This window comes from Phodopus roborovskii, unplaced genomic scaffold, assembly GCF_943737965.1.
Source record: "Phodopus roborovskii unplaced genomic scaffold, PHOROB, whole genome shotgun sequence".
Lineage (NCBI taxonomy): Eukaryota > Metazoa > Chordata > Mammalia > Rodentia > Cricetidae > Phodopus > Phodopus roborovskii.
In genome coordinates this window covers 39,189,899-39,217,797 of record NW_026126480.1, presented here as the reverse complement: position 1 = coordinate 39,217,797, position 27,899 = coordinate 39,189,899, and the positions used below count along the sequence as shown (strand labels likewise).

The window sequence follows — 27,899 nt, the reverse complement described above, 5'->3', positions numbered from 1 at the left end:
ACCAATACCAGAAGGTGGCACTATTGTCACATGAACATACAATGGTAAATCACTTTTTAATGTTGGAACAATGGACTACCGAGATTTCATCAAATAGCATTGTAAACACTAACCAGTTCAGCAATATTTTTCAACATAAGCCATTTGAAAATATTTACTTCTACTACTTTTTTTGTGTGTGGGAATGCACATGTACACATACCTGAGTGCAGGCACACACACGAGCACTTGCAGAAGCCAGAGTGCTTCCTATGTCCTGCTCTACAATACTCTGTTGGGTAAGGGTCTCTGCTTAAAGCTGGCAGCCAACAGGCTGAACCTCATATACATGCCCTCTACCAGCACTGGGGTTACAGGTACAAAACGATGACCACAACCAGCTTTTAATGTGTGTGCAACTGGTCTTCATGCTGTGTATCAAGTGCTCTTACCCACTGAACCAACTCTCCAGCCCCAAAACACATCTTGATGTTTGGGGAAAATACATTTCCCAAAATGCATATTTATTCTTTGAAAATTTCACATATGTATACAATGAATTTTTATTTTCTGAAGAAGTCTGAGGGCTTACCTGCCCTGCCTGAAAGCAAAGGGGACCAAGGAATTTTAGGGAAAATACAATCTTTACAAATCATTTGAAAATGGAGAAAACTGAATTTTAATCTCTGTAATGTGAAAATTAGCAAATCAGAAGCATGCTTCTAATCAATCATGCCTTGTATGGATTTTTAAACCCTTCCAAACACCAAGGTTTCATATGAGATCCAGAATTAAGCTTTAGGACTTTGGGTTTTTGTTCTGTTTTTTTTTTTTTTTTTTTTTTTTTTGTTTTTGTTTTTGTTTTTGAGACAGGGTCTCACTATGTAGACCAGGCTGGCCTCAAACTCAAAGAAATCTGTTTACTTCTGCCTCTCAAATGCTGGGATAAATGTATGTATCTCCTTGTGCAGTCCTATATCTTTAAATTTAATTGATGCTTGCTTACAGTTTCAGAGGATCAGTCCATTATCATTCTGGGGAGTGTGGCAGTAAGCAGGCAGGCATGGTGCTGGAGAAGTAGTTGAGAACTTATATCCTGATCCAAAGGCAGCAGGCAGAAAGAAAGGGAAACTGGGAATACTGTGGGCTTTTGAGACCAGTTACAGAACTCCTCCAACAAGGCCATACATACCTGGTAACCTTTTCCAACAGTTCATCATACACACAAATATATGAGCTTATGGGAGTCATTCTCATTTAAACCAGCACAGAGAGGATCAGATTCCCTGGAGTTGGAGTTACAGATAGGTACTGGGAACTGAACTCAGGTTCAGCAAGAACAGTACATACTTTTGTTTCTGTTTTCGAAACAGGGTTTCTCTGTATAACAGCCCTGGCTGTCCTGGAATTCACAGAGCTCTGCCTACCTCTGCCTCCTGAGTGCTGGGATTAAAGGTATATGCTAACATGCCTGGGTGCAGTGCATGCTTTTAACAGCTAAGCCACTCTCCAGTCCCAAAGCGATATATAATAAGGACAGCCTTTTGTATTTCAAATTATAACTGTAAAGTTCAATATATTTTATATTATATATTATAAGTTCAATATATTATCTTATATTGTTGGCCTGTCTTTCACTTAGATGATAAGTATTTGGGCTTCCTCTGGGAAGCAGGCACTGAATTAGACCAGACATATAGTTCACCACAGCTGGTAAACTGAGTTCACTATCAAAAGTAAAAAAAAAAAAAATGCAAAAAGTAGGGGAGAAGGTTTTTGTTTGTTTGGGTTTGACTGCATCTGAGTACTCACCCCACATGGCACACACACATACGTGTGTGTGTGTGTGTGTGTGTGTGTGTCTGTCAGTCTGTCTGTCTGTCTGTCTGGGGATCCTATGCCTCCTGCAATTAGTCTTGCCTCAGCTCAGCCTGGCCAATAACCAAGAGCTATATGCAGCCCAAATAATTCAAACATGCTTCATAGGTAATTTTCAATTTCATTTTGCTTTTGAGAACATGCTTTTCATTTGTTTCTTTTAAGTAAAATAAGCAAGATTTTGAAATAGACATTTTCTTCATACATTTCTTAAGAACTGAATTCATGGATCTGCTGGGCCTGGTGGTTCACACTTTTATAGCCCAGCACTTGGGAGACAGAGGCAGGAGGATCTCTGTGAGTTCAATGCCAGCCTGGTCTACATAGTGAGTTTCAGGCCAACTGAGACCATATAGTGAGACCCTGCCTCAAAATATATAAAATAAAAAAAGCAAAAAACCAAACCCCAAGAATTCAAGGATCTGAACTTTCTTTCCTCCTGCTTCATCCTCCCCTCCCCTCCCTCCTTGGTTTTTTGAGACAGGGTTTCTCTATTGTAGCCCTGGCTGTCCTGGAACTTGCTCTGTATACCAGGCTGGCCTCAAACTCAGGGATCTGCCTGCCACTGCCTCCCAGAGTGCTGGGATTAAAAACGTGCTACCACCACCTGGTGTGAAATTTATTTGTTCAAAGATAAGCAAATAAACTAACCAAAAATGTTCCTTACCAGTTCTACCGATTTGTTTACATGAGAGCTAAACCAAACAAAATGAGAATTAAGTAAAAATGAATTCTGAGCAGTTTATTCTCAAGTCATTACAGTGTTAAACCAATTGGACATATAAAGATAGCGGATGTAACAGTAAACATCAGGAGACACATTCCTGTTCTAAAAGGAGATAACACACAGGAAAAAAAAATGCAGCAAATACTATGATATTCAAAGTAACTGTTGACACTTCAGATGTGACATATTTACAGGAATAGTATGTTTTAAAATAATTAAATAATTTTCATAAGCTTACAAAAGAATGAAGATAAATATTAGAAGACTCTGACGACCACAAGAACATATTCCTATGCTTTTGAATAAGGCTAATTCTATAAAAAGTCCCAAAATAGAGCTAATATTTTGCCACCATAAAATATATCAAATTGCCAATACCAAAATATGTTAAAATGAACGTGCACTGTGGAGACTGTACCAAAGAAAACAGGGCCAGGCTCATCAATACTGCCAAGTGTCTGTACACGGGTTCCTAGGTATGTTTATGAAAACTGAACTTCCAAAAGAGCCTGGATAATGAACATGGCAGCAGATGGGTGGTAACTGCTTAAAAACCTTGTTGTCCTGTGGTTTTCCATGCAGTTGCAAAAGAGAAAACTACATAAAACTCTAACATATTAGCTTATGAATACAAAAGGTGAGTGGTGTGTTCTTGTACTGGACAACCAAACAACACATCTTAACCCTTAGGCCCCACAACGGTAGCGAATTTCTCATCCTCCATCAAGTAGTCTTAGAACATAAAAAGGCAAAACACTAATACCCATGACTCCAAAACAGAAGTGTGTAGGACTGGAAATACCATAGAGTAGCAGCCTGGGAAAAGCAAACACTTAAGACTTTGCCACAAAACAGTACTTGCTCAAACCAGTCTATCACTCAACAGGAGAACTATGGGTTCTTTAGAGAGGTACTTCTATTTAGGATATCCCCACAATTAAATGCATACTCAAATTTGTTTTCAAGACAGATATTGCACAGGTAGTAGAACACCAACATTCTGGTGTCTCTGACATAAAATGCTATTTTATTTAACATATCAAGCTATGCTACTGAAATTAATTTATTCAAACATTTAAAGCCAATCATGTAGGACTTTGGAGCACAACTCTAAATGAGATGAGAAGACACAGGCACTTGGATACAGGTTATTAATGATGAAAGGTAGAGGCCACAACAATTTCACAACTAAGAGCAATTATGACTTTACATATGAACTGAGGTCTTTCACTGACCCAAATTCAGAAGTAAACTCAGAAATAAGATCTATTTACCAAAAGAAAAAAAAATCAGCTAGGTATTGGTGGTGCATGACTTTAATCCCAGCACTCAGGAGGCAGAGGCAGGTGGATCTCTATGAATTTGGGGCCAGCCTGGTCTACAGAGTGAATTCCAGGATAGCAAGGCTACATAGAGAAACCATCTTGGGGAGGGGGGGGGGGAGGTCAGATCTTCCCAAAATTTATGATCAAATAATTTTTAATAAAATACTGATAGGTGCAAGTACTAAGAAATTTCAAACAAGTGTCACAAGGTTGGTAACACAGGTCTGTAATTTGGGAGGCAACAGAGGCAGGAGGATCACCACAAGTTCCAAGACAGCCATGCTACACAAACTGTCTCAAAAAAAGAAGTCCCACCAAAAAAAAAAAAATCTCAGCTACAGGTGAGCTCTAGTCCTCACCCCACACCTTCAATCCATGCCTGCGCCAACAGTCTAATCAAATCTTCTATGCACTCACCTGAAAAGTCAGGACATCAAAAATGGTTAGAATTTCTAAATAGTCCACATTGCGATATAAATTTTGCAGCACCACAGACATCATGAGTTTAGGAGTTTTTGTCTGGCGATGTTCCATTTGATAATGTTAACCAATAAGAATGTGTAAATATTGAATATTTCATAGGGAGTCATATTAGCTTTTTTAAATGACCAAAATAATAAGAAATTTTAATATTTTAAGTTATTTGAAATTTCAAAGTTACCAGGAAACACACACACACACACACACACACAGACACACACACACACACACACACACACACACACACACACCCACACACCTTTTACCACACAAACATATAAAGCTTCAGACAGACAGTCAATATGGACACGGCTTTTTCCTTCCTTTCTTAAAGAAATTACATTGACTTGGCCACTCCCTAGATTCTTGGTTTGCCAGCTTACAGAGTACACCCAAGAGACAATATATAATATATGCACTGAAACCATTCACCCTCTATCATCTTTTATCATCTTTGGCTGGAAGCCTCATGAAAGGACACTGAGGGATGAGTGGGGTGGGCAGCCCAGGTGCTCCCACCTTACACATCACTGACTGGCAGGCTGGCATCATCTAAGTCCACTGGCTCACCATCTTTTCCCTGAGGGCCATTTTTACTTTGAGGTCTGAGCAGAGCTTGTTCAGTCACTTTGGAAGCTGATTCTCTTGGAGAGACAGTCTGGACCTTGAAGTTCCCTGGCTTGACCTTGGCAAGAGATTCGTAAAATCCTCGCTTCTCCATGGTATAGTTTGAGACCAGAGAGTGGCTGCGAGAGGCTGCGGAATGTGAGGTGGCTGCTGCTGCCCCGGCAGGACGGACAGTGTATTTGGATTCTGAAGGACAGCCGGAATGCTCCTGGAAAGAGGAGTGGTGGTCAGACACTGCTAGTCACAGACAACAAAGTTAGTCAGTTACTCAATGTGAGACTTGATTCTCTGAAAAACAAACAACACACATACACACACACACAAAGCAGAAGCATGAGCCATGCAGCATAAATGTGCAAGTTCCTTCCCAAAGCAATGCATTTTAGGGGTGAGTTCAAAGCAATGATAGCCAACAAACAATTCCCCTAAGAAACTGATTCTGTCACCAAAGCTGAATTTGTCAGCTTATGTAAGGCACTTTGAAGGCCTAGCTAGCCTAAAATGAAATACGGTGTTCCAACTGCAATTGAATTGTTTTGAAAGAAGAGTCTATCAGCATTTATTTAAGACTAATGGGGAATTATCCCAAGTATTTTAAAGAAAATAAAAAGACAAAACATAAAAATGGAAGGCTATAGATTAATCAACAAGAATCAAGACTTTTCAGACATGATTTTGTCTACTAGTCTGACAATTTGTTTTTGCTTCTCTTAATTTCACTGCAACTAATTGCAAATGATTTAACTGTTTACTCTGGATAAGTCACACGTTCATATGGTTTAAGATTTTAAAAGTAAGAAAGGATACAAATGAATCACTTAAAACTCTGATGAAGTAGATTAGTTGTAAATACTAATTTTATTGTACTTCTAGTAACAAATCTGAAGACACTGTGGGGTGCCGTGCAGCTCCTGGCATGCGCTCATTTAGGACACTAGCTGTTTTGAAAACAGCACCACAGTCAGCAAACACTACAGGCTCCCATTACATGGTAAACTTCACCAGAGCTATAAAATGCCATGCAGTTCTGGTGACATAGTTTATCCAATGTGGATGCCTGCAGAAGTTTGCCTGGATCAGAACAAGGCACATTTTAAGTGTTGTATAATAAAAAAAAAAAATCAAAATACATAAAACATGAAAATCAAAACTCTTGCAGCAATTCAGTCAGTTTCTGAAGTTCTGGAAGCTTCCATTAGTATGGTTGCTTTTGGTTTTCTGTTTCTTTTTTTACTATACATATTCAACCTGATGACTATAGTAAAATAGTTTGCGTTAGTGATGACAACTGCAAAAGGCAGTCCAGTTAACTCAACCTTCTATGATCAGTTGTAAGTAGGGAGCGAGTCCAGGCCCTCTACTAAGAAGGCACATTTGCATGAGAGCCCACATACGTGCTGCATTCACCAGCTCTTGATGTATACCTCTGTATACAAGGGTTCGACAGCCTTCTGGCCTGCCGCATCTGGAACACAGTGCAAAGCTAAGATTAGAGTTAACCTATATTGGGAGAGGGAGGAAAAGAAAGAATTCTGCTGATAGTCACAGCTGGACAGTCCAATTTGCCCCCACCACAAAGCACAGAACACAAACACCCTTCTCCAACTTTCCCTCTTCCCAACAGACATTGTTTTTGCAGAGAATCTCATACTTGACTGTTGAAAGGGTCACATAAAATGAAGGCAGTTACAAAACTAATACCCAGGAAAGAGGTTTCTCCAATATTCCTAAAGGAATACTAGTATAATGAAAAATGATAAAGAAATGGGAAAAGTGGATTACTATCTACTAATGTGTCATTATCACTACCAGCAAACTACTAAAAGACAGCATTACTACCAGAAAAAATACTGAAAGTACAAGGTATCTAGGTATATACAGAATTTACATCATAAAGGCTATGGAAGGCACACTAGGACAGTTAACAACAGTGCTACTTTTAAGATGTAATCTCTCAAAAGGATTTGCATTATTAGAACAGGGACGAATGGTCAAAATGTTCCAAAAAAAACTATTTCTTAGGATTTACTTGAACAAAATGAACAACAAGTGTTTCTCTTGTTATGTCTGAGTTGTTCCAATGTTACTACCAAACTACAGCAGAAATAGCAAGCTTTTCTATCAACCTGCTAAAAACTTAAAATAATAACATGGAAGAGCAAAAAAAGAATGGGAACACAAAACTGTATTTAAGACTCTAGTTTGGTCAGCAGTGTTCCAACACTACTAAGGAAAAAAAAAAATCCTAACTGAAAATTAGCAAGTAAAGGGAAAACAAGACATCACAAAACTGTATTTTACTAGAACTGGAAGTGCCCTGAATGGTCAGGCCAGTGCCACATCAAGAGAGCCAAACTGTCACACCTAGACCTACTAACAAGAACCTAGCTGCAAGAACAAAGGAAGAAAGGCTCTATTCTTTAGCTGCCCAGCTTGTGCATCAACAGTGTGCACAGAAAGTTATGTACATGTGACACTACAAGGAAGCTCTGAATTAGGATGCATTATTTTTGCAAGTCCAATTGGTATGAAAATCAACATGCAAATAATCTCAACAAAGAAAGAAACCGAAGTATTAGAGTAGAGGAAGAAAGCAACTCCAAAGGACCCAATCTCCCTAAAAAGGAGAAAACCTACAGAAGATGCTGATCTGCCAGGTCCCCGCTGTGCTACAATGGCGCCAGAGACTGCTTTAATCCAACTATGCATCTCTTCAGGGCTATCAGCCTAAAGGAAATCAAAGGGATAGTTCAGTTAAATTTCTCTCAAAACTCACCTTCTATTTCCATATATTCCATACCTTGGTAATATAATATTACCTGCAAACACATTCAAAGGCAATACTTTCAAAAAAAAAAGTTTTCAATGCACTTTATTTATTTTTGTTTGTTTTTCAATACAGGATTTCTCTCTGTAACTGTGGCTGTACTGAACTCTCATTGTAGACCAGGCTGGCCTTGAACGCCAAGAGATCCACCTGCCATCTACCTACCTCTGCCTCCCAAGTGCTGGAATTTAAGGTGTGCTCCACTATGCCTAGCTTCAAAACATTTTTTTTTAAAAAGATTTATTTGTGTGGGGGGAGGCGGGGGGAGGGGGGGTTCAGTAAACTCATGAATCATGGTCCAGCCATCCCCAGCTACAGAATCAAAAGAGGGAATTGGACACCACTGGAACTGTAGTTACAGGCAGTTGTGAGCCACCCAGCATGGATTCTGGGAAGAAAGCTTGGGTCCTCTGCAAGAGCAGCAAGTGCTCTTAATCTCTGAGCTGTCTTTCCAACCTCAGGAAGCACTTTTTGTGTGAGCTTGTTATTTATTGCGAAGTGAATCAAGGCACTCAAACGTTTGAGAAAAACACTTGGCCACTGAGTCTTTGTTTTAAATTTTGTGTTTTAGTTTTGACACAGAGTTACACTAAATTGCTCAGGCTGGCCTTCACTTCACTTTTTATCAGGGTTGCCCTTGAACTTCCTGCTTCAGTCTTTTGAATAGTTGTGGTTACAGGCATATACCCAAACCCAGCTCTAGAAACACTACTTTCAACCCAGGTATTTCTGAACAAGATACTATATGGAAACATACAACAGTCACTACATGTTTTAAAACCAGACAGATAAAATTGCTGATGATAAATATTTTTGGAAAGGAAATAAGAGGAAGAAACCAAAGAAAGTTCTTATTTTGCTGTCAACTGCTACAGTCTGAACTTGCCACATGTATAACTGCCACTTTAAAAACCATTCCGGGGCTGGAGAAATGGCTTAGTGGTTAAGGGCACTGACTACTCTTCCAGAGGTCCTGAGTTCAATTCCCAGCACCCACATGGTGGTCCATAACCATCTATGAGAACTGGCACCCTCTTCTGACATGCAGGCAGAACCGTGTCTACATAATAAATCTCAAAAATTAAATTAAATAAATAAATAAAAACCATTCTGACGCCCTTTTACATATTAATTTTAGGAATAATTTCTAATAGGACACTGAACTAAAGAGACACTAGTAGTCAAACTCAAAAGTAGCCCTCTTCCTTTTTTTTTTTTTTTTTTTTTTTTTCCTTCCTTCTTTTTGTTTTTCCCAAGATGGTTTCTCTGTGTTAATAGCTCTGGCTGTCCTGGAATTTGCTCTGAAGACCAGGCTGGCTACAGAGATCCATCCACCTTAGTCTCTCAAGTGCCAGGATTAAAGGCGAGTGGCACCAATGCCCAGTTGCAGTCCTATTTCTTGATAAAGACTGCCAGTGTGAATTTAAATATTATAAGATCAGAATGTTCAAAGTGGTATGACCACAGATCAAGACTGAGAAGGTACCAACACATATCTTCTGTTATTTTAGAACACCTCCATCCTTGAGAAGTGATCTAAAATTAGAATCTAGAATCTACAATTTCTGAAAAAGGTAAAATAGAATGTTTTTGAGCCAACAATATTTTTCCTTTAAATGATGATTCGTCACTTTATTGTGGCAAAGCAATTGTCCCTATTTGTTTCAATTTTTAAGGCCATATTTTTTTCTATGCACTTTGTATACTGCATGTTGAATTTTGTGCTTTTTAGCAACTCTTTGTCTGATTTTGAACATATTCACTCCCTCTTCTAACTACTTCCTTTCTACTTTCCCATTCCTTTCCACTCAACTTCAAGATCTTTCCTCTACACCCTCTTCTCCAACAAGTCCATAGCTAAGTCCATGTGTTACATGGCTAATCTTGAGAGTAGGCCCTGCTCTGGTATGTGGTCAGCCTCCCAAGGTCACATCAGTAAAGAAAACCACCCACTCTTCCAGAGTCTATCAAATGCCAATCAATTCAATTTTTTAAAAGGTAGAACTTTTGAAGCAGGCACAGGACAGAGTCCGCTTTCATAGGAGCACAATGACCAAAGTCAATATGACAAAACAGAATGACTGTTCTGATGGTTAAATCTGACCTAGAAACATCCTAAAGAAATCAAAAATTCAGGCCAAGCTTTAAAACAGATGCTCCCATCATCATACTTTCACAGTAAATGTATGAAAGTTATGCAAATGAATGTTTAATCACAAAAGAACAGAACTTGTGGAGCAGCCATATGTGGAGTGAGTGTGGTGCATACAATTCTAATATGCTTACAGAGGTAGCTTACTTCCCCCCTTCTTTCTTTCTTTCTTTCTTTCTTTCTTTCTTTCTTTCTTTCTTTCTTTCTTTCTTTCTTTCTCTTTCTTTGAGGCAGTATCTCACTACACAGCCCTGGCTGGCCATGGATTCATCTGCCCTATCTCCTGAATGTCTTTAATCTCAAATAAAGGCATAAGCCACCAGACCCAACTATTTCCAAAGAACTTTTAGTGGCACAGGAAAAAAGACAATACATAAAAACAAACAAGATTTTATACATTTAGTATGACCTTGCTTGCTGCAAGAATCAGTGTGTGGATGTGAGAGCATATACATTTTATAAACTATCATTTACTTAACTTTTCTACAATAAGCAAATGTGTTAACTCTCACAAACAAAATAAATGCTCTTTCCAATAATTTCATTTCTATACTTGAGACTTTCCTTTTTATAAAGTTAATAAAAAATAGTATAAAAAACACACATACACACAGAGAAAGATAGATAATACATTTGATGGCACACTGCTAAAATAAGTAAAATAGCACTTCCTTTCTTCCAAATGTGACTTTGAATCATCTCACTAAATCATAACAGAATACTCCCATTTCTGAGCACAACCCACTATCTGACATCTTTCAATAAGCTGGTAGACTAGACTTGTCAAAACCAACAAGCTTTATTTATATTTATTTCACCTTTAAATGTTATTACTTCCTTGTAAAAGAATCTACAATCTCCAAGTGTCTTACCTGCACATAAAAAGTTCGAGACGTTGTTACAATTTCAAACAGGTTGTCCCTCATCATTATGTCACTGTTATGAAAAACAATCATCCAGTTGTATGTAAATCAATTTGATAGTTTCCTCTTTCAGCTTTTTACTCAGCACCAAATATGTGTCAATAAATAAATGTTAGAGAAAAAAAATAGTAATTTAACAAAACCACATTATGTTTTTTCCCCAGATTTGCATCCCAGTTTACAAGCTTTACACAGCTCATATAGAAAAGATTCATGAAGCAACTTTAGAGTTCAAGTGTTTACAGTTCATTCGACTCAGCATGGCACAGCTGGTACAGCTCCTTGTGACAACCCATTCTGCAGCACCTTGAAATATTAAAACACCTCCATCTGTTAAATCTCAGAAATTCCTCATATTAATTTTTCCTTTGCATTAATGAGCTACTTCTAAAATATCACTGACAAATGAATTGTTTCATAATTTTTAATCTTCAAATAAAATATTGTAGTATCTTACAAATTAAATAAATTAAATAAAACTGCAGCATATCTCAACCACAGTTAAAAATCCACACAAGAAGGGAGAAGCACATGCTGTAAATTCATGAATCAGGAGAGGTGCTGTTCTTCAAACCATGCTGTGCCAGCACCAGGCAGTTCCTTACCTTTGCTTACACTCTTGAACTTTATGAACTTCTTTAAGTGGTATTACCCGCAGAGGTTCCTTTTCCTGGCAAAAAAGCAAACAGACAAAGGACATTTCATCTCAAGGGCTAACTATCTTATGTGGAGCTCAAGTCAATCTCAGTCACAACTCCGCCTTCTGAACCTTGCAGCAGCAGCAGACAGCTTGTTCTTATGTCCTAACATACACCACTGTCAGTTTCTGGTCTCAATGACAGTCACTAAGTACAGACTTGGTCGTAGTGGACCATTAGGACTAGCAGGTGCTCTCCTTCCTCTTGGAATATCATCTTGACATAGAAGACAACATGAAGTCTAAATACACTTCAGGAATGTCTGCAGACAAGTTAAAAGATGATATCTCTATACTAGGTACTTGTGTTTAATTTCTAAGATAGATTTTCTATGATCAAGGCATAGTTATGAAGCCCAAACCTCAACATCTTTACAGTATGACCACAATCCACAGGCCACCTTCTGATCTTACAAGTTTCCCCATGAGTATCCTTCATGGCAGAAGGCAAGCTGACATATTTTCTGCTCAAGATTCAGTCTATGGCAGACTTGCTTCACTGTCCCTTCTCTTCATCTCCTTTACTTCAGAGTAGCTACTTCTTTGGTCCTCTGTGGTCTTGCAGAGCTGTAAAACATTCACTTATTTCACAGACTGTGTCCTTATCTGGATCTGTCTGATGTTTATTCATCCTATGTCTAGGCCACATGCTTCTAGAAGGAAAGCACAGCAACCAACTGCTTCTCAGCCATTCCTACCAGGAGATGCACAGCATGGACTTGACCGATTGTTAGTATATGACTCATATTGGTCACTACCGAGATACTTGGGGCCTATGAAGTACTTGATTTTCCAACATAATTTTCCCACCAGTTTCACCAAATATCGAGCATTCTCACTTGAAATCATTACTGGCACAGTTGCCTGCCAAATGGTGATTTTTCTAACACCACTCACACCTATCAATCTGGAGCTTAAAAAAATCAGTATTTCTTCTCCACTTATTCTCTCTGGGAATAGAGGACCTATGCTTTTTTCACTCAGCCACAGCCTCATGATTAATGAGTACTATCTGTGCAGTGCATGTCTGTATATCCCTAATCCTGAGTGACACTGAGAATTGTTACATACTTCTGAAGACAACTTTAGTTTATTTTTATCACCTAGTAGTGCTGAGGCTCTATCTCAAGGCCTTGGATACACTTGGGTATGCATGCTTAGCTCCACACTCAGCCTAATTTCTTTCTAAATGAGTTATTTGTATTTTGTTTCCTTTCCTACTAGATATGTTCCCTCAATTTTCTGTTTCTCTCTGAATCTTGAGACAATCACAAATTTACAAAAAGACTAAGAGGAGCACTTCAAGCTTAGCTGCTGCTCTAGTCTGCTATTCTAAAGTCCTAAGGTTATGGCCATCAAAGTCATTAAGTGGCCTCCACATTCTTAGCGGGTGAGAGTGCTCACTTGCTGTCTCTCCTTTCCTTTACTCATTCCTCTAGAATGAGGAACATAGAATGCTGCAGATCGCAACAGTTACTTTGTAGACTGTCCCCTCCCTTGGATGTGGCTACTGTCACCTGCTGACTAAACTCAGACTATATACCTTTAATGGAAGCAGCACAGAACTGACTGGTGCTGTATTCTTTTCATGCTAGCCTGTCAGGGGGTAAGTGGTTTCAACATCCTCACCACCAATGAGGTTCACTGAGCCTGACTGCTTGATGGAACTGGTGTCTTCCAGGCCTCTTCACTGTACAGCTGTTCTCTTCCCTGTGCACTCAGTACTTATTTCACAGATTGGGCTCTCATTCCTATTTAGGCATCTTGTCCCTCACTGTAGTTATAAGAACTCAGTCACCACTCAATTGTTGAGTTACATCTACATGAACACATAGCTATATAGGCTGTAATGTTATATTTTGATACTCTCACTGTCCATAATCTGGAGAGGGAACTGTTTGTGAAGTGCTTTCTGGGTAATTACTATTTTCTCAACATGTTCTTGCTTTCTGACATAAGACATTCCAGGTTCATATTGCATTTATTTCTTTTGCCCAGCTATAAATCTGTTACTTCTCCATGGAGTCCAGGTTTCTTTCGGGAGGAGAAGAAATGATCATTTTCTCAGGACATATTTATTATATTTTACACTCACATGCACTCACACAAAGACATAATATTTACATCTGGTTCTGTCATTGAGTTGTATCAAGAAGCCATGCTTTTATACCAAGAACCCTGTTTCCTATTATCTTATATATTTCCTCATTTTATCCACATGTCTATGTGTGGCCATTCTCATCTCAGTCACTATCTACTTCTTGTGCATTCCTTTCTCGCTGTTCTTCAGGCTGGGAAGGACAGCCTTTCTCATTACATGTGGGCTCTGACAGTCTACACCAAGTTATACAGGTTGCTTCTGCCATTTTACACTGTAATAGCTTCCAAAAAGAACTGACACCTAAGATAAGTCTTAAAATATCCCTAATATTTAAGCAGCCATGGCCCAGGAATAACAATACATTTAAATTTACTTTAAAATGAAATAAACTCGTCTCCTTACCACACTGGTTACATTACCAGCACTCAAAGCCACACGTATCCTACCCAGAACAACGCAAGTATGGAACATGTCTACCAGGGCAGAAAGTTACCCTGGACAGTGTTGTTCTGGTGCCTTCATTAAATTCATCATGGAACATACAAAAGTCCCACACTTTTGTAGGAGAGGCAGAGAATTTAATTAATTTATGTAATAATCCACTGTAAGATTCAGGATACCTGACATTTTAAACAATGTATTACTCAAACGGGGCAAGGGGGGGGGGGGCTCAGTCTTTGATTCTGCCTGTGCAGAATCTCAAATGCACAGGAAAAGAAAGGGCTAAGAAAAAGCAGGGCAGAGAAAGCAGATAAGTAGAGGACTCAATGCTGCTTTTAGAGGACATTCCTTTCACCACCTCTTCCAATGCTTCTCTGACAGAGGTTTACATATGGGGGGGGTAATAATTTAGGCCCATCAAAATGGAATGTTTCCTTGAAGATATGGTAGTTTTATTTAAAACACATTAAAGAAAAATGTGATTAACCAAATGTATTACAACCCTCAAAACCAGAACCAGAATATTTGAAAAACAAAACAGCATATAGGCAACAATCACTACAGTAACTTGCCAAGCATATTTATTAAGTAACTGCATACCAGTTCAGATTTGAAGTAGCCTATTGTGTTTTCATCCAATTGGAAATATCTTCTCTTCCAGTTTTTCATCTACCAGAGAAGACACAGACATAGGCTTCAAAGAATGTCCAATGTTAATCATCCCTTAATCATTCCAATAAGAACCCACAATCAGAAATGCCAGTCTCACAGAAACAACACATCCTCCCCTTGAATGACAGCCTTGGGCAGCTCACTTTTGAGTTTGTGAATGACTCTGGTATTTCAGATTAAAAAAAAACAAAAAACTTTATTTTTATTTTATGTGCATTGGTGTTTTGCTTGCATCTATGTGTGAGGGAGCCAGATCCCCTGGAACTGAAGTTACAGACAGTTGTGAGTGGCCATGTGGGTTCTGGGAATCAAACCTAGGTCGTCTGGAAGAATAGTCAGTAATCTTAATGTTGAGCCACCTCTCCAGACCCTCAGATTTTTTTAAGATTTATTTATTTTATTTGTAGGAGTTCTCTATCTGCACGTATAACTTTATTCCAGAAGAGGGCATCAGATCCCACTATAGATGGTTGTGAGCCACCATGTGGTAGCTGGGAATTGAACTCAGGGCCTCTGGAAGAGCAGCCAGTGCTCTTAATTGCTGATCCATCTCTCTAGCCCAGTATTTCAGATTTTGATCTCCAATAGTGAAAAAGAAAGAAAAGGAATTCCCTTTCCTTCTTGCCAGCCCAGCCTACAAAGATCAGCACAGGAAATGTCATTAACCCATCAGGTTTCTCTATCCACAACATGTATGTCAAGTATTTAATATATAATAGGTCAGAAATAAATACAAAATAGAACAAAACCAACACAGAAAATGTTTAATACACTTTCATATGAATATTCATATCAATTTTTAGTATCCAAAAGTATCTGTAAATAGTGTTAGAGAGATGGCTCAGTAGTTCAATTCCTAGCACTCACACAGCAGTTCATAACTGCTATCCAGTTTCAGGGGGATCCTATACTCTCTTGCTGGCCTCCATTAGCATAGCACACACATGGTACACAGATGGGCATTTAAGTAAATACACATACACATAAAAATAGATAAAAATCTCAAAAAAATTAAGGAAAAAAAATCTGTAAATGACATTTATTTATTTATTTATTTATTTATTTATTTATTTATTTATTTTAAGATTTAGGAATAAAGGTTACCTCCTTAAAAGACATTAGCCTACAACTAAACCTCACAGCCTGGGGGATATACTGCCTCTATCTATAGACAGCCTATCTTGAGAAACCTCTGGCCCCGCCTTCCTTTCCCTGGGACCAATGATATAATAGGCAAGAATGTTCCCAAGCTAAGCTGTCAGAAATTGGGGAACAATCAAGCAGAATTACCAGGAAATTTTGAAGTATTTCTTTATTCACACTTTTTCCTTTTGTTTTCAAATGTTAACTTTATCTTCTCTTGAGATTCTCAAGATTTAGTTCAAACAGAATAAACTTTAGATAAACCAATAAAAAACAAACAAAAAAACATCAGCTGGGTGGTGGCACAGCTTTAATCCCAGCATCCAGAGGCAGAGAAAGGCAGATCCCTGAGTTCAAGGCCAGCAGCCACGCCTACAGAAAATTCCAGGACAACACATAACTTGAACTCTTGAATTGCAAGCTTGCTGGCACATGACCTTCCCAATTTCACAGGTATGGTTAAGCTACTCACCACTGCTCCTTGTTTCACACAATACCCAGCTTTGATAACTGCACTGTCTGGAGGTGGCTTAGGAGTAAAGTAGGGAAGATGGCTTTGTGACCGTTTCAAATTGTTTCGGTCAACAATTTCACCACATTCATTTACTTCTTCTTTCTAAAACGAAGCAAAAGAAATATTTTCTAACTTTAAAATATACTTTCATTTAATGTTATCTTAGAAAATCTTAAAATCTGTGACAATCCCAACTTTCGTGTCATTGGTCAAACCACAAACATCCACTTCTATAGTTCTGCAAAAACTCCTGTCTTTATGCTTTTCCTTGGGGTGGGGGCTTTTATACTGAAATAATTTAAACAGATCCACAGGAAGTTACAATAAAAATAAAAAGTAGCAGGGGTCCTTCAACCAAATTCTTCCCAAAGGGAGTATATATTTCCAGAATACATTACACAAACCAAGCATCCATAAACTTTATTCAGTTTTTAACAGTTATACAGTTTGTCCATATGTAATACTACCACATGCAGCTGCCTGTTGTGACATATTTGTACACTGTGTGAAGATAGATTGCTGTGATTGGTTTTATAAAGAGCTGAAAAGCCAATAGCTAGGAGGGACTTCAGTTAAAGAGGAAGTTGGAGGAGATAATCAAGGCATAGAGGAGATGCCAGGAGACACAGAGAGGAAACACGAAGTGAAAGATGGAAGAGAGATAATGACACGTGATAGAATGTAATTAATAAAATGTGTTAATTTAAGTAATAAGAGCTGGTTAGGAACAAGCCTAAACTATAGGCTGGGCTTTCATAATTAATAACAAGACTCTGTGTCATCATTTGTGAGCTGGTGGCCCCAAAGAAAGTCCAACTATAAGCTGCACAACGATTGCCACAATCAACACAACGAACCGCTTGCTGCCATGGGGTCTGCTAGTGATGCCCTTGAAGCATTCCTTCATTTGTTCCCGACATTTTGAGAATATAAACTGAAGAACACACTAAGGATCTTTTTAGATTCTTTTTAAAAACTCACTCAACATAACTCTCTGGAGGCTCATTCGGGTGACTCTTGGTGTCAATAGTTCATCATCTATATTCTGCTATATCCAGTGCTGTGGGTGTACCACCATACCATGCTGCTGACTGGCTATCCAATTAACAGTGTGTTATTTCCAGTTTCTGGCTACTAGGAATGAAATGACTATAAGTGTCCACATACAGGTTTTTGTATGACCATAATTGCCCACTTCTTTAGAATAAGTGCCTAGGAGAGTACATACTAGGCTGGAGAGTAATTACAAATTTACTCAAAGATGACAACAAGAAAACCACCACACTGAGTTTTTTTGGTTTTTGTTATTGTTGTTTTGTTTTGCTTTAGAGTGGCTGAACTGTTTTATTTGCATCTCCACCAGCAATGAATAAGAGGCCCAAGCATCTCTGCTCAGGTATAATTGTTCACTGTATCCTTAGTTCGAATTTTTTTCTACTGTCTACAAATGGTGACCATCTCTGCTAGTGCCTATTAGCACATATTTCATTTTTGAGTGAAATGTCTGTTTATGAATTTTGTCTACATTTAAGGATTTCTGTTTGTTTGCTAATTATTGGGTTTTGAGAGGGTTTTTTTTTTTTTTTCTGAAGATAAAAATCCTTAGTTGGATAAGCTCGTAAACTTTTCTTCTAGTCTACCTGTTTTTATTTGTTTGCTTTTTGCTGACTGGCCTCACACTCAGAGAACCACCTGCCTCTGCCTCACAAGTGCTGGGACTAAAGGTGTGGGCCAGCACAGCTGGCTAGTCTGCCTTTCCTATTCATCCTCTGAATAGAGCCTTTCATAAAACAAGCATTTGAAATACTCATGCTGTACAGTTATCAGTCTCCTTTCATTGATAATGTGCCTGATGTCAAATGTTCTTTAATCCTTGACCTGCTCAATCCTGAAAGTGCTAAGTTTTATGGTTTTGCTTGTTTGTTTTGTTTAATTTTTGTTTTTTGAGACAGGATTTTTCTGTATAGCTTTGGAGCTTGTCTTGGAACTAGCTCTGTAGAAGGGAGGGGAGGGGAGAGGGGAGAGGGGAGGGGAGGAGAGGGGAGGGGAGGAAAGAGAAAAGCCCTCCATTTGTCTATCAGTAGAGGCTTATAAATTAGGATAAATCCACAGCAGAACTCTGTAGCCATTAAAAGTGATAGAGAATAACTTCTGATGACTGATGTAAGATATGCTGCTACAAAGTCTGACATGTAACTCCCATCTCCACTTTGGTAGGGAGACTACAAAAGAATTCAGCTCAGAGAAGGATGAGTGTTAATCTCTGTAACTTCCAATCTTTTTTACAATAAACAAAGTTTGCAAAACACTTTCAGAATAGGAAACTACATTAAAAGCTTTTGTAGTTAATAAATATTGAATTAATTCAGCAAAGACATTCTGTTTCAGTTTTGATGAAAATGCAAATATCAATAAACAGTCATGAGACCTCCATTCAACAGAGCATTGATTTGTTACCTGAGTTGGAGTGATGATGGGAACACCACCAACAATATCAGTTCTGTAAGACACTTGCTTCTTGCCACAGTCACCTTGGCGACTCAGGCTGTCAGAAGCTGGCTGTGAGTCCGACTGCTTTGGTACCTGGAAGAGTGAGATGGGTTATCATGCAGCCAAAATCGCAGAATTGTATTTGCAACCCTCTCCATCACCACAGAATTTTCAACTAGTTGTCTGTAGATAACTGAAAAATAATAATCTATTTGCAATATTATGACTCAAGATCTCAGATTGTTCTGGACTAACACCACTTTAGGATACAGGCATCACCACCGACTGCTGTTGCTTGTGCAGCCACTACTTTATACACTTCCTCCTTTCTCCCCTGGCCAACTCTCAGCACAGTTTGAGAAGGAAGCAGGGCTCAGAGGCAGCAGGGAACAGAGGCTGAGATCCCTGCTGTACTACATTCTAGGCAAGTTTGTGCAAAAATGAAATAAACATGGCATCGATTACATAATGAGTATGATTTAAAGAATACTTCATTTAGAAATCTTCACAGTCTTTCAGAAATATTATCAACAATATGAATGACAAACACAAAGGTAATGGTATAAAATTAAGTCATTTGCCCATCACCTGTGAACCGCAGAGAAACTACCACTAACACTGTAGTCAAAGGCCTTACATGTACTAATGTGATTCCATCCAAGGCAAGGGAACGGACATAAGACATTACTCAGGAACATCACTAAACACTGTAATTCCCAGGCTCTATCCCCAGAATAAGTTTCTAGAACATTCCCCTCAAACTGCTTTCAGAAGGAACAGGTGCTTTTGAGGGACAGTATTTCAAATTACATTTCAAGAAACTGCTCTCTCTCATTGTACATCACACTGCACTCACCAGATTTGGAGAAGACCTGGTGTACAATGCAGACAAGGGTTTATTTACAAAGACACTCTTTTCAAATACTCAATAAGCATGGGCCCTTGTGTGTGAGAAGATCTCAAGCCACATGTACTCATGGACATAACTGTCCAAGGGTAAGAATGGCTTATATCTTAGGTAATGTCATTTTCTCCCATGCCTCCCTTGTCAGGCTTTCCATCGGGCCCTGGCAGCGCCCTCCAGTTTCAAATGCATACTCCCAATACAGTATCAAGCACTGGTGGAAACAGGAGGAAGAGAGAAAGGGAGCCTGGCAGTGGTAGCACACATCTTTAGTCCCAGTGCTAGGGAGGCAGAGGCAGGTGAATTTCTGAGTTTGAAGCCAGCCTTGTCTACAGTGAGTTCCAGGATAGCCAGGGCTAAACAGAGAAACCTTACTCAAAAAGACAAAACAGAGGAGACTGGGGGAGAGAAAGGGGAAGGGGAAGGGAAATGGAAAGGGGAAAGGAAGGGAAGGAAAAGGAGGAAGGGAAGGAAAGGAAGGGAAGGAAAGGAAGGGAAAGGGAAGGGAGAGGAAAGGGAAAGGAAGGAGGTGAATCCTGAATGCCTGTGGAATTCTTGAGTGCTTTTTAACAGCAATTGTAATAGTGGTCATTGTGTTAGTTGTTGGCTACAATTAAGATACCACACCCTAGACCAATTTGCAGATGAACTCTAGTACATTTTCCAGAATCACGTAACATATTTCAGTCATTCTACAAAGTGTGGTCCTATCAACTCACTGAAAACAGAAAAGAGCCATAAGAGAATCGGAAGCTACAGAGCTGACGGCTGCTCTGTAATGACCTGCGAGAGGAGCAAGCAGTGGTATCCTCCAGCTAAGGGTTCTCCTACTTGTAAGGATTTCTAAAGAAAGGTCTTCTACGGAAACTTAAAATACGCTAACATAAGCTGTTTTCCCCATTTTTCTTCCAGAAGCTTCATACAAAAAAGTCCTTTTCTGTGCAACTGGCCCACTGCTAACAGCCCTCATAATAAAGTCTATGCAAGCACAACTGCCCCACTCACACTGCAGGCTACAATAAAAAACCATCTAATTTACACTTGCTTTGTTTTCAAGAAAAGCACAAGTAAACTATCCAGGTATAAAGTGATTCCCTCAGAGTTTACAAAAGGCTCTTAATGAAAAGTGCGTCAAATCCAAAGACGAAGACAAAAACACGCACACCCCACCCTCAAATCAGCCAACTGTTAATTAGCATCAAACAGCCACTCACAGGGCAGAGGACAAATGCCAAAAATTAATGTGCTTCTGGCTCTATGGCTTCCTCCCTGTTTTTTATGTGACTATTTCTTGGGAGGGGTCTGAATGTGTGTGTTCTTAGCAGTCATTTACTATAACCCCAATAAAATGTTCCAATACTAGAAAAGAAAATAATGACTAGAGAAGGAAGATATGAGCAAAATAGACATTTATGGCTAAAATAAATAAAAGGCTACAGGCTTCTCAAAAGTTACAGGGGAGTGAACTTCAGCTAACAAGGATTGAGGACAGAGCTGGAGGACAGAAACTAAGATGTTTGATAAACTCTTTGGCAGCAAGATCTACAGTCCCTCCCTCCATCTGACCTGGCTGGCTGACAAAGGCTTGGTTAACACTGCAGGGCAGCAAGGGCATTCTTTAGAACAATATTCAACTTACTTGTCCTAGTTCTCATTAAAAAAAAAAAAAAAGTCCCTGTGGAGTTCCCGTTAGATTAAAAGCTAATGTAGACGTTTAAATTAGAAGTTATGGTAGAAAAAGACATTTTAGAAATAGTGAGCATCTGCTTAGGAAAAAGCTATGGGAATCTTCATCACTCTTTAAACCAGTAAGGAACTACTACACCGATGGTAGACAATTAACACATTTGAAAGCATGCTTCCAATTTTGATTTTCCAAACTCAAGTCACTGAAAATGCCCTTTAAGGATATTTTTTCTAATAATACTGACTTTTTAAAAATCTTTTTGTTTCTTCTTTAAATATTTAGGAAAGAATTTACAGTGCTACACAGACAGCAGGTAAGGAAAGACAGACTATAGTTGTGAAAGGCAGTGCACTAAAGTGTACTATTACAATTGGAACATTTAACTAATTACCATGTTCTCAGCCACGATGCTCTAATAATATCTGAGGTAAAACCATACTCTGAAAAACTCCAGTTTTAAATTTCTGCATGTTTTAAGTGTATAGATGACATAGTACTCAGCAACTAAATTATAGTTGATCAAAATATCATTTGTAATGATTGAAGAAGAAGGTAAAACTACACATGTACTAAAATGGAAGCATTAATCTTTCAAAGATCCTACATATAAACCATTAGCCATTTAGATAGACATTAGTCATATCACATTCCAATATACTTAAATGTGAAAATGCTCATAAGGTTTAAACTGTTAGGACCTCTAAAAATTTAATAAAATATCTGTTTTTAACCACACACACACACATACGCACGCACGCACAGCACACACATTTGGTTTTTTGAGACAGGGTTTCTCTATGTAGCCCTGGCTACCCTAGAACTCACTCTGTAGACCAAGCTAGCCTCAAACTCACAGAGATCTACCTGCCTCTATTTCCCAGGTGCTGAGATTAAAGACCTGTACCACTACTACCTGATGGGAGATGTCATTCTGTATATGTTTTTTATACTGGTTAATAATAAAGCACTGTTGGCCAATAGGAAAGGAAGATAGGAGGGACTAGGAGAGAAGGAGGAAAGAGAAAGTAGTAAGGAGAGCCAAGATGGAGAGTCAGGAGAAAGTAGTATGTGGCAGCTGGCTCTGGGTAAGAAGACCATGTGAAAATACAATTATGATATAGATATGAATACTTTGCTTTGGAATGGATTTTCATTTATTGATACAATTTAATGTCAATTTTGTGAGATGAATATTTCTCCTCTTGTTTAGGTATTGTGTTTATATAGCTCATTTAAAAATGTAATGTATAATGTAGTACAGATAATAGATAATTACCTATGATAGTCAAAGCTTAGAGTTAAGTTAGTTAGGTTTTTCAACATACACAGAGATGTATTTGAGATAGATAGGCATTCTTCAAACCTTTCAAAGACCTACAGAACATGGCATTTAAAATGGCTTAGCGTTTTTCTTGACAGTGAGACATAATTGTTCCTGGCAACACCACCTGCGTCAAAAAAAAAAGATGGACATTGAAGAAACTCGTTATGGAGTTTACTAATATGGCAAGACTAGCCATTTGGACAAGATACTGCTCTTGTCTGGACTGTTTGACTTTATGCTGTATAAACTAGACATGCAGGACCCAACGAAAAGTGACTGCTGATTCAACATGGACATTGCTATAGAGTTCCTGCTTAATGAAAGAGTCTGCCAGACAGTCTGCAGGACACAGAGAAAAGTGACTGACAAACTGCCAATACAAAAAGACAGTTTAAAGTTTCCTGCTTTGCTGGAGAGTCTGCCAGACACACTATGGCCTATGGGCTAAAGATGGAAGATTACAGAAAAACTTCAGGTGACTGACAAAGACAAGATGTCTCTGTCATTTGTAGAGTTTATATATTATCCTTCTGTGGTCTTTGAAGGAGTTGAAGACAGTTATGGTATAGACTTTAGACACACAAAGATAAAATAGATGATGAAATATTTTCTTAAATCTTGCTAAATGTTAATGGGCTAAATATTGTTAACTGTGATTCTTACTTAATAACTGTTGTATAATATATTTTGCTATGTTAAGTTTAAAACCCTTCTTTTTATTTAGACAGAAAAAAGGAGATGATGGGAGATGTCATTCTGTATATGTTTATCATACTGGTTAATAATAAAGCACTGTTGGCCAATAGGAAAGGAAGATAGGAGGGACTAGGAGAGAAGGAGGAAAGAGAAAGTAGTAAGGAGAGCCAAGATGGAGAGTCAGGAGAAAGCAGTATGCGGCAGCTGGCTCCGGGTAAGAAGACCATGTGGAAATACATAGATTAACACAAATGGGTTAATACTTAAGATAGAGCTAGCCAATAAAAAAATAGTAACCAGGCCAACAGATTATATCGAATACAGAGTCTCTGTATGTTATTTGGGGCTGGCGCGGCTGCCGGACAAGAGTGGCGGCGGGTGGAAAACCGAACTCCTTACAACTACCTGCCTGTAAATTCTCTCATTTTCCAATATTTACCTAAAAATGACTCCAGCCAATTACCAGTTCTATATTCTCATCACTGTACTTATAATTATTTTACTTATGAATTTGGTATCTTACTTACCATTTATATTTTCTAAATATGAATTATAAAATCATAGAAATTAATATCCAGATTTATCCAAAAACAGTAAAAATGTCATATAAAACAAAGCTGCAAGATCCCAAGAGGTAATTAAATATTACCAGTTTTTCCTTCCTACTGAAAGGCTTGCAATGACATGAAGAACTATTTAGTCCCACAAATAAATGACAGCAATTCAAGGCATTCCAACTTAGTAAAATGCTGAGAACATTCATTAATTCTACTTTCCTTTAAGTCACTAAAAGAAGCCAGGTCTGCTTATTACTGTAAGACTGTGAAAACAAATTCAGGAAAGTACTACATATGGACTTCATAAAGACATCTTCCAGGTAGGGAATATTTATTAGGAGCTCAACATGATCAGCTAAAACCTTATAAGAACATAAACTTCTGAATCTGCTCAAAATATTGCTATCCTGAAACTGCACAAACCCAAAAATAACTTCTGCTTCACATAGAGCTCAGATGTGGTGTGTGGGCGCTTTCTGTCATGTGGTAACAAGCTGTTCTGATGCAAGACAAAAATTTTGACCTAAGAACAGCCTTGGTAGTCCTTCTTAACTCTACTGCTGTGTGACATTGATATAGAATGTTCACTTTACATGAGGATTACATGCATTGATTTTCCAGGAACATGCTCTTTGACCAAGAGTAGATCAGAACCAGTAAATAACTATACTTTACTAAAAACAAACTTTAACTGATACAACCCTACACAGGAGGAACTTCTTCCCAAGGCCTTCTAGGTAGCCAACTCTGTCTTAGGAGGAAAGGTACAGCAAGGGAGTCCATGGACTCAGCAGCAGAAGAAACTTGCTCAGACTTTCTGACTTTAGGAAGGGGCTCTATGCTCACTGCACTGCAAAGTTCAGGGTCCACCAATCAACAGGCTTGCCTGGATTCCAACCTCATAGCTTACCAGTGCTAAAGTCTGTACAAGTCACTCAAACTTTCTGGAAAGCTGAGGGGTTATAATCTTCCATCCAAAGCCTGCCTGCTAGTACAATATAAGTAGTCAATAAGCACTGACTGTTGTTCATGTTAACCAAACAGAAGAAAAGAACTGAACAGCTGTGAGTTGTAGCATCAGCAGGTAGGGAAGAGTAGCAGGCCCTGAAACTCCAGGGGAAAAAAAGGGCAGATGAGAGAAGGAGTTTAAAATCTCAGACAACTCTAGAGCACACAGGCAGGACCCTCTGGTTCCCACAGCTCTTCACAATCTCTACACTTATGCCCTCCCTTGTTCACACCCATCTTCTCCATGGCTTAGGAATGGAGATTGCTTGTGCCCATCCCCACAGTAAGTTGTTCAAAGCCTCTCATCCTACTCTAGACATAAGACAAAAAATGTAATCTATATGCACAGTGATGTGAGTCCCTTACTGAGGACACAGTGAAAGGCACCCACAGGCTGACTGTACCCATGCACAAGAAAATGGCTCACATTCAGAACTTATCTTTTAAACCAAGCTTGATTTTTTCAACCTGACAGTAAGCTGAAGATATCAGACACATTTTAAAATGTAAATATTATATCTGTAAAGGGAAAATTTTAAATGTATACTTACTGTAATTTTTATAGCTTTGTTCAAGACATTTACCCACTCCACTAAGTCTTGCTGATCATTGGCTTGTAGGAAGTATTTTCTCATCCCTGCATTCATAACTGTCAAAGAAAATATATGAAATATTATAGTAGTTGCCTCTAAATTATATAGAGAACAGTTGCAAAAGTCTTAGCAGATTCAATATAGCAACTCTTGGATTTCACAAAATATACTAGGCCATATAAAACACTGCTTTCATTGCTGAGCTACACAGGCAAAACTCTTTCATGACCAGTTTTCATTAACTGCAAATATCACTAAATAGTGAGTTAGTTCTCCAATGATACCAGCACTCAGGAACCAGAGGCAGGTGGATATCTATGAATTCAAGGCCAGTCTGGGACAGGACTACATATATATGTTTCTCTTATTGGTTGATGAATAAAACACTGATTGGCCAGTAGCCAGGCAGGAAGTATAGGCAGAGCTACCAGAGGAGGAGAATGTTGGGGAGAGGACTCAGAGAGAGGACGCCAAGAGACGCCATACTGTCAAAGGAGTAACAAGCCTGATTACAAGTAAATCACAGCCTCATGGCAATACACAGATTAATAGAAATGGGTTAATAGTTAAGAGAGAGATAGCCAATAAGAAGCCAAACAGTTTAATAATTTATATAGCGTCCATGTGCTTATTTGAGGTTAAATGGCTGCAGCCAGAGAAACCTTATCTCGGAAAAAAAGCAACCAAACAATGAAACATCACTTAAGCATCTTCCTCCATACTTTGGTCAGTATTTCTGTGGAATGATTTTCTTGTTACAGACCTAATGAGTTACAGTGAATTAACATTTAAAAATTTTGTTTCGAGGGGACTGGAGAGATGGCTCAGCAGTTAAGAGCACTGGCTACACTTCCAGAGGACCTGTTCCAAGGGATCCAACAACCTCTTCTAGCCTCTGAGATCACTACATACAAGTGGTACAAAGACATACATGCCAACAAAATACCCACACTAATAATTTTAAAAAGCATTTTTAAAAATTCTAATTTTTAAAAAGTTTTGTTTTGGGCCAGGTATGGTGGCTCACAGATTTCATCCCAAGACTCAGGAGGCAGAGGCAGGTGGATCTCTTTGTGTTCAATATCAGCCTAGATTACAAAGTAGTACCAGGCCAGCTAGGGCCATATAGTGAGACCCTGTCTCAAACAAACAACAAAAAGAAAAAGAGAAGAAATGGCTCAGAAGTTAAGAGCATTTACTGTTCTTGCTGAGGTCCTGAGTTCAATTCCCAGCAACCACATGGTGGCTCACAACCCTCTGTAATGAGATCTGGTGCCCTCTTCTTGTGTGCAGGCATACATGTAGGCAGAACACTGTATACATAATAAATAAATAAATCTTTAAAAAAAAAAGAGAGAGAAGAAACCTAACTTTCACCTTAGAAAATTGTCTTCCCTAATACTGAATCCCTATACAGAAATTTCTTCCCAATTTTATACACAAGGCCTCTAATAACTCACCTGTACTGTTATCAGCATCTGTGCTACATATACACATGTTGCTTTAAAGTCTTTAAGCTTGTGGGCTTAAATGTTATTTCATAGCTTTCTGGTAGCTGCTCTTCCACAGTCCAAGGCTATGTACTAACCTCTTCCCTTCTCTCTCCTAGGCCCAGGGTAGAGCTGCTTCATGCTGTCTCCAATGTCTGAGTCAGTGCACCATCCCCACTGTGCTCCTTCTGTCTTCTGACATTTGTGAAAATAATCCCTTGTAACAATTACATTGGGACTGAGAAATGCCTCAAATGGTATTTCATTCAAAGGAACCTAACTGATACAGCACTTTATTAACAACCTAATGAGTTGCAAGTTAGTAGATAACTAGACCTTGTTTGAATTTAATTATTGAGAAAATAAGTTTTATATGAGTATTAGGCACCTGCATTTGCTTCATGAGCTTTGTATATTCATTCACGCATTTCTCTTGAGCTGCTCAGTTGTAATTTACTGATCTGCAGAAACTTTTCTATTAATTAGTTACTTTATCATAAGCACATTCCCTGTGAATTCTCACTTTGTTCATAGTACCTTTGACAAAATAAATATTCTATCAGTTTTCCCTTTAATCTTTGTGTATTTGAAAACCTCCATAATTTAAGCATATAAATATATTTAATTTTTAGCCCCAAAATAATATTTGTGTTTAACTTTAAAC

The 27,899-nt window shown here is 38.5% G+C and overlaps 1 protein-coding gene across 5 annotated transcripts in view; it reads right to left on the bottom strand.

Annotated features, from left to right (window-relative positions):
* Positions 1-2,580: 2,580 nt before the first annotated feature.
* Positions 2,581-27,899, bottom strand: part of Plekha1 (pleckstrin homology domain containing A1) — a 51,046-nt gene continuing 25,727 nt past the window's right edge. For 2 of the 5 annotated variants that reach the window (XM_051193165.1, XM_051193166.1), the window contains exons 5-12: positions 25,704-25,801; positions 18,944-19,069; positions 16,445-16,588; positions 14,758-14,826; positions 11,524-11,588; positions 10,868-10,931; positions 7,654-7,743; positions 2,581-5,224 (exon numbers count right to left, since the gene is read on the bottom strand). In XM_051193165.1, the coding sequence (XP_051049122.1) occupies positions 4,910-5,224; positions 7,654-7,743; positions 10,868-10,931; positions 11,524-11,588; positions 14,758-14,826; positions 16,445-16,588; positions 18,944-19,069; positions 25,704-25,801 (971 nt within the window). In that variant the 3' untranslated portion in view covers positions 2,581-4,909. Of the gene's footprint in view, positions 5,225-6,332; positions 6,482-7,653; positions 7,744-10,867; positions 10,932-11,523; positions 11,589-14,757; positions 14,827-16,444; positions 16,589-18,943; positions 19,070-25,703; positions 25,802-27,899 lie in introns of all 5 variants that reach the window. The other 3 variants (XM_051193167.1, XM_051193168.1, XM_051193169.1) reach the window with 3 other exon arrangements.